The 7,582-nt window shown below is 33.8% G+C and overlaps 1 protein-coding gene across 1 annotated transcript; it reads left to right on the forward strand.

Annotated features, from left to right (window-relative positions):
• Positions 1-6,268: 6,268 nt before the first annotated feature.
• LOC105118271 (uncharacterized) lies at positions 6,269-6,832 on the forward strand (the record flags this gene model as incomplete). Its single annotated transcript, XM_011016183.1, has 1 exon — positions 6,269-6,832. A coding segment is annotated over exon 1 (564 nt), but the record flags the coding sequence as incomplete, so codon positions are not given.
• Positions 6,833-7,582: the final 750 nt, after the last annotated feature.

Consider the following 7,582-nt stretch of genomic DNA (forward strand, 5'->3'; position numbering starts at 1 on the left):
AAATTACTGCCTTGGCGAAACTTATGGTCCTCAAGCCTATTGTGAAAAACCGCTAAATTATAATCTGAGTAAAATAAATAAAGTACCAAATAGATTAAATAAAAGGATTTCAAGTATTGTAATTGGATACAATAGAATAAAATATAAGATGTTATGGTGAGAATTAAGTAAAAAGAAAAATTAAGTGATAAAAATAGAAATGAGAAGAAATGAGGGTCAATGTGTAAATAGAAAGATCAAGGATTATAAGTGTTATTATACGAATGCAGTAAAAATTTTTCCAAAAGAAAAGAAAAATCTTCACTTCCTTCCCTAGGTTGGTTTTGGCTAAATGGAGAAGAAAAAATAGAGAGTGGAGTTTAAATAATATTATTGAGGAGTTTTTGGCTATATTATTGAGGATATTTTGGCTAAATGGAGAAGAAAAATTAGGGAATGGAGTTTAAATGATATTATTTAGGAGTTTTTGGCTAAATGGAGAAGAAAAATTAGAGAATAAAGTTTAAATAATATTATTGAGGAATCTTACTAAATTGAAAACAATTAATATTGATAGATTAAATTGAAAATGGATTTTTGTGAAAAAATAAGTAAATGTTTCAAAACGGGGGGTTTTGTCCTCCTGGAATTAAAAGTCAATTAAAATTAATTATGAGTGTTGGATTTAATAAAAAATAATGTAATGGGTATTAAAATTTTACTGGTTCGAATGAATAAATAATGACAAATAAATTTTTGTTAGTATAGAGAGGGCTTCAGAACCTAATAAAACAACAAGGGACCTCTTGATACGCACAGACATCACGTAAGTGTTCGACACCTTAGAGTAATTAATTAGTTTATATTTTTTTGTTGTAGAAGGAATTTTATATATTGTAAATTCTAGTGCTGGTTACTGGAAATAATGTCCTGGTGAATAGGCAAACCTTGAACAATTACCTTGAAAAAATTATTTTCTAGTTACTGGAAATAATGTCCTGGTGAATAGGCAGTTACTGGAAAAAATGCATGGTTGAATGGGTAAGCCTTAGAGATTATTTCCTGATTACTGGAATTTATGCCTAGTTGAATGGGTATGTTAAGAAAATTAATTTACAAAATAATAGGACAATCACTCGATGTAAAATAGATTAATTGTAAAAATTTAAAGTTAAATACACAAGTTTGTGGGAGACACTTTTGATATTTTTATTTTAGTAGATTTATCCCTACGTTTAAAAGAGAATTTGTGAAATTAGAAATTTAAAAAAAAAATAAAACAATTTATTCTATGATATGAAAATCACTTTAATGTATATGAATAATTAGTTCTTAATTAATTACTTATTGAAATGTACAATTTTTTTAATCATGTTTAATGTGATTATGTTTTAAGGTACATCACACCCTCGATCTGGAAAGTAGATGCTTGAATAAATAATTTTGTTATGTGATTAATATAAATGGAAGATCTAATATTTTGTTTTAATGTAATTGGAAGAACTAATATTTTGTTATAATATACTTCCATATCTAAAATTGTAATGTTTAACTTATTATCTTGTGTATAACGTAATTTATAATGTTATTATTATTAAGTTGAATTATGGTTGGTTGTATATATATTTGAGCACAAATACTTAAAAAAAAAAGACAATGTATGTTAATAATTTATTAGTTTATTATAGTGTACTATAGAAAATAGAATTAAGATATTAAAATATGCTTGAGTTTTTGAAGTTCAAATGATAGGAAAAATATTGTGATTGATATTATAGACTGAGAAATGATTGAGTTGATAACTTGATATCTAAAGAATGCAAAGAAAACTCTGCTCTGTGTGTGTGTGTGTGTGTGTGTGTGTGTTTGTGTATAATTTGGTAACTAAGAATATAGATCATATATTTTGAGTTTACAATTTGAGACTGTTACAATTCGTATCAGAGCCCTGGCTTGGGTTCCAGGAGTGGAAAAAACAGGGGTGGTTTAATAATGTTTTGACTTATATCAGGATGATTCGCATAAGGAAGGGTACAATGATTAAAAAAGGCTTTAATGAGAGATAGGAGAGGATTGATTGGAGGATACTGCCTCACATATACCCCTAGAGCCTCACCAAACAAGACTGGAGAGTCGACTGGACTCATTCGTGACACTGACTTGAGACAGACTAAGGGGTTACAACTCAAAACCAGCAGAGACAGGAAGTCTTGCCTCTAGTTATAGCTCTAGCTATGACTCCAGCACATGCAACGGTTGCTACACTACATGTCGACCCTTTGTTTATAGCTCATATAGTGAAAGCAGTGGTTGAGGCAATGTTTGGTGCCTTGGCCCTAACAATCCCAATAGCTCCAGTAGTACAAGCAGCTCCAGCAACTACGACATAAGCTATTAATGTGGTCATATTAGTGCGAATTGTAAAAAGCATGAGAGAGCTTGGATGCCAACCCTTTTTAGGTGAACCAGATGCCGAGATAGCATGAAGATGGTTTCTCACAATTGAGGATACTATGGGTCAAATGCAAGTAATAGAGGGCTTGCGAATGAACTATGCCACTCATTTACTTTCTGATAGGGCATGGTCCTGGTGGGATATAGTGATTGAGGAGACCCGCAGGATCCTGGACTTAGGCTGAGTTTAAAATGTATTTTGAACATCAGTTTTACTCCTCCTATCATAAAAAAATTAAAGAACAAGAGTTTCTGGCCTTAAGGTAAGGAGACATGTCAGTACTTGATTATAAGAGGAGGTTTCATGACTTTTCCACATTTGCCTCGCATTATGTCCCTGGTGAGCAACATAGGGTGGAAAGGTTAAGGGATAAATTGTAGCAAGAGTTGAGACAAGGGTTGATTGCATTTAAGTTCGAGACCACTAGAGATCTTGTTGAAGCAATAGGGGCCTTAGAAGCTTGCTTAAAAGAGGGCCAACAAAGCCAACATGGTCTTGGTAAACGAAAGGATATAGAGTACAACTATAAGAGACCCCCTTTCTTAAAAAAAAAGAAAAGACAACACAGCTAGTTTAAAAAGGTAGGAGGTACATCAGTTACAACAGTTCAGACTACTAAGATGGGGTTGACAAGATGATAACCAAACCTTAAGGGTAATTTTTCTAGAGGAGTGTCAGAGCAGAGAACAATCACTTATCCCTTATGTGTTTAATGTGGGCAAAGGTATCCAGGGGACTGTTCTACAACACCAGGGTGGTGTTATATATGCCAAGGGGAGCACATGTGGAGAGATTGCGGTCAAGGGCACTTCCAAAGAGATTGTCCCTGTAGAACTGAAATCACCCAAAATCAGCAGTAAGCTCAAAGTTAGCAGCAATTCGCTACCGTGAATAGAGTAGCCAGATAGGATTTGTCAAGGGCTAGCGGTAGTAGAAGCCGAACTCATGCCAAAGGTGACAAAATACGGAGGGGTCGAACCCAAGGTAAAGTATGCTACATAACCGAGTAAGAGACTAGGGCCACTTTTGATGTTGTGGCAGGCACATTGCAATTAAATTCTCTATTTGTTCATGTATTGTTTGATTCGAGTGCCACACACTCATTTATTGCAAATAAACTTGTGGAGGGATTATGGAGAAATCCTTGTAGAATAGAAAATGGGTTTATTATAAGCACTTCATTAAGTGAAACTGTGAATGATGATCATATATATAAGGGGATCCAAATTAATATAGGTGGTTGTGAGTTAAAAGTAGATTTATTACCACTAGAATTACATGATTTTGATATCATCTTGGGAATGGACTGGCTAAGTATGAATAAAGCTCAAATGGATTGTTTCACAAAAACAGTAACTCTTTAAGGGCCCAATGGTAAAAATATAGTGTTTACGGGGGAGAGAAATGTCATCTCAAACTGTATTATCTTAGCTATGGCTGCTAGGAAAATGATTAAAAAAAAAGGATATGAGGCTTACCTTGCTTATGTCTTAAAGACCAAAATAGGAGATATTCAAATGTCAAATGTTCCAATATAAGGAAATTTCATGATTTATTTCTGGATGAACTGCTGGGAGTCCCCCTGGAGAGAGAAATGGAGGCCACTATTGATACTACCTGGTACGTCTCTGATAACCCAATCACTATATAAGATGGCGCCAACCGAGTTGGCCGAACTAAAGATCCAACTACAGGAATTACTAAATAAAGGGTTTATTCGTCTAAGTAATTCACTTTGGAGGGCTCCTATGTTATTTGTGAAGAAAAAAAATAGGATCCTTCGGCTTTGTATAGATTATAGGTAGTTGAACAGAGTAATAATAAAGAATAAATATACACCCCCGTTGATAGATAATTTGTTTGATCAGTTAAAGGGGGCAAAAGTGTTTTTGAAAATAGATCTGAGGTCAGGATACTATCAATTAAGGATTAAGAAACTAGATGTAGCAAAAACCTCATTTAGAACTCGGTATGGACATTACAAGTTCTAGTAATGTTGTTTAGGCTAACAAATACACCGACTATGTTCATGGATTTGATGAACAAGGTCTTTCGACCATACTTAGAAAAGTTTGTAATGGTATTCATAGGTGAAGTTTTAGTTTATTTAAAGTCATATTTGGAGCATGAACAACATTCGAGGCAAGTATTAATGACCCTAAAGGAGCTTCGACTATATGCCAAACTTAGCAAATGTGAATTCTGGCTGAAGAAAGTGATTTTTCTAGGACACATTATATTGACTAAAGGAATATCGATAGATCTTAGAAAAGTTGAAGCAATATTGAAATGGGACAGACCTACCAGTATCACTGAAATTCATAGTTTTCTTGGATTAGCAGAGTACCATTGAAGACTTGTCAAGAGATTTTCTACCATAGCTATTCCCATGACTCGGTTGACTCGAAAAGAGATAAAGTGGGAGTGGACTCAAGAATGCGAAGAAATCTTCCAAAAACTGAAAAAAGACTCACTACTGCACTGATGTTAACACTTCCATTAGAAATTGACGGATTAATGGTCTATAGTGATGCATCAAAGAAGGGACCAGGGTGTGTATTAATGCAACATGGTAAAGTAATTGCATGTGCATTAAGACAGTTAAAGGCTCACGAAATCAATTACCCGGTGCATGATTTAGAATTAGCCGCTACGGTGTTTTCCTTAAGGGTACAGACGCACTATTTATATGGGTCTTGGGTTTAGATATTCATGAATCATAAGAGTTTGAGGTATATAATGATGTAGAAGGAATTGAATATGCGACAAAGATGTTGGGTGGAATTGATAAAGGATTATGATTGTGTAATTGATTATCATTTAGGGAGAGCAAATATAGTCACAGATGCTCTTAGTCGCAAGGTCAAGACAGTGGATGCTCAGTGGGACGATTGGGATGAAAAAGAATTGCTAGAATTAAGAAAAATTAATACTCAAGTAGAGGTGGGACTAGATGAGCCATTAGTGGCCTAATTAAGAGTAAGGTCAACACTCTAGGACAAAGTACTAGAAGCTTAACAAGAAGATCTAGGAGTTTGTAAGATAAGAGAAAAGGTGAAGTCAAGAATCAAGATGTCACTTTAAATTTAGAAAGATAGAATGGTAGTCCTTGGAAAATGAATGTACTTACCAGATGATCAACCCCTGGAGAGGGAAGTTTTACAGAAGGCCCACGAGTCTAGATTTGCAACACACCCTAGAAGTGCTAAAATGTATGGAGATTTAAAAGATTTTTATTGGTGATCGAATATGAAGAAAGAAGTGGCTGAATATATGGCAAAGTGTGGGATTTGCCAACAGGTAAAGGTGGAACACCATAACCAGCTGGGTTTTTACAACCATTATTGATACTTGTGTGGAAGTGGGAAAATATCATGATGGACTTTGTATCTGGATTATTGAGAGGAAAAAGAGGAAGAGATGTTATTTAGGTCATTGTGGACTGATTTACTAAATTTGCACTCTTTTTGCAATAAAAATGACAAAGTCAATGGAGAAATTGGAAAAATTATATGTGGATGAAGTTATAAGGTTACATGGTGTGCCATTTTCAATAGTTTCAAATCAAGATCTAAGGTTTACCTCTCAATTATAGCCAAATGTTCAACAGGCTCTCGGACCTCTCGATTATAGCCAAATGTTCAACAGGCTCTCGGAACGAAGTTGAATTTAAGCACAACTTTTCATCCTCAAATTGATAGTCAATCTGAGAGGACTATTTAAATATTAAAGGATTTACTAAGGGCCTGTATATTGAAGTTTGGAGGAAATTGGAAAGATCATCTACTATTAGTAGAATTCACTTACAAGAACAGCTATCATGCTATAATAAGAATGGCTTCCTATGAAGCCTTATACGGTAGAAGATGTCGGACGCCAGTATGCTGGGAAGAAGTAGGGGATAGAGAACTAATTGGACTAGAACTGGTACAGATTACCTCTAAAAAGATAAAGATCATAAGCAATAGAATGAAAGCAGCTCAGGAAAGGCAAAAGAGTTATGCGAATAATAGGAGAAGACTCCTAGAGTTTGAAATTGGTGACAAAGTATTTTTAAAAGTCACCCCATGGAAACAAGTATTAAGATTCGGCATGAAAGGAAAATTGGCGCCGAGGTATGTTGGGTCTTTTGAGGTCACCAAAAGGATTGAGCCTGTAGCTTATAGATTGGCTTTACCTCTATATCTGGCCAAAATCCATGATGTGTTTCATGTCTCTCTATTAAGAAAGGCTGAAGTGGATACATCTCAAGTCTTGCCTCAAATTCCTCTAGAAATTGATGAGAATTTAACATTGGAAATAAAGCCAGTGAAAGTCTTAGATTACAATGTGAAGGAATTGAGAAATAAGAAGATTCCAATTATCAAGATATTGTGGAGGAATTCCCAAATCGAAGAGGTGACTTGGAAAAGAGAATCTCAAATGAGATAAAAACTTATTTCTAGATTTAGGTTACGAGGTTCAATTTTGAGGACAAAATTTCTTTTTAGGGGAGGAGAATATGAAAAACTGTTAAATTATAATCTGAGTAAAATAAATAAAGTACCAAATAGATTAAATAAAAGGATTTCAAGTATTATAATTGGATACAATAGAATAAAATATAAGATATTATGGTGAGAATTAAGTAAAAGAAGAGTTGAGTGACAAGAATAGAAATGAGGAGAAATGAGGGTCAAAGTGTAAATAGGTAAAAGTTAGAATATAAATGCTCATTTTTTTCTCTTTTAGCCATAAGCTTTAAACAAGGAGAGGGGGAAGAATTGTGTGATTTTTCTACTTAAATTCTCATTGATTTCACTAATTAAAGTAAGTAATTAGAGTGATTAACTTAATTAAATATTAAGAGGGAGTTGATTTTAAGATGGTGAATGCATTGGAGGAAGGATTTCAAGCTAGGGTTTGAAGATGGAGAAGAAGAAAACTTGATTTTTCTTGTATTTTTTCCTTAAATCCTTATCAAAGTGAGGTAAATAACATGCTTCAAATGATTAATTCCTTTAATTTTATGTTTGATGAAGGATTATGCAAAATTATGATTATGTGAAGTTTTTGTGGATTTATGTTATAATTTATAAGAATAATGCAAATTATATTTGAACCATGTTAGAAAGCATGAATTATGATTAGGTAAGTGTTTAATTTTAA

Source organism: Populus euphratica, unplaced genomic scaffold (assembly GCF_000495115.2).
Source record: "Populus euphratica unplaced genomic scaffold, PopEup_1.0 scaffold1841.1, whole genome shotgun sequence".
Classification (NCBI taxonomy): Eukaryota; Viridiplantae; Streptophyta; class Magnoliopsida; order Malpighiales; family Salicaceae; genus Populus; species Populus euphratica.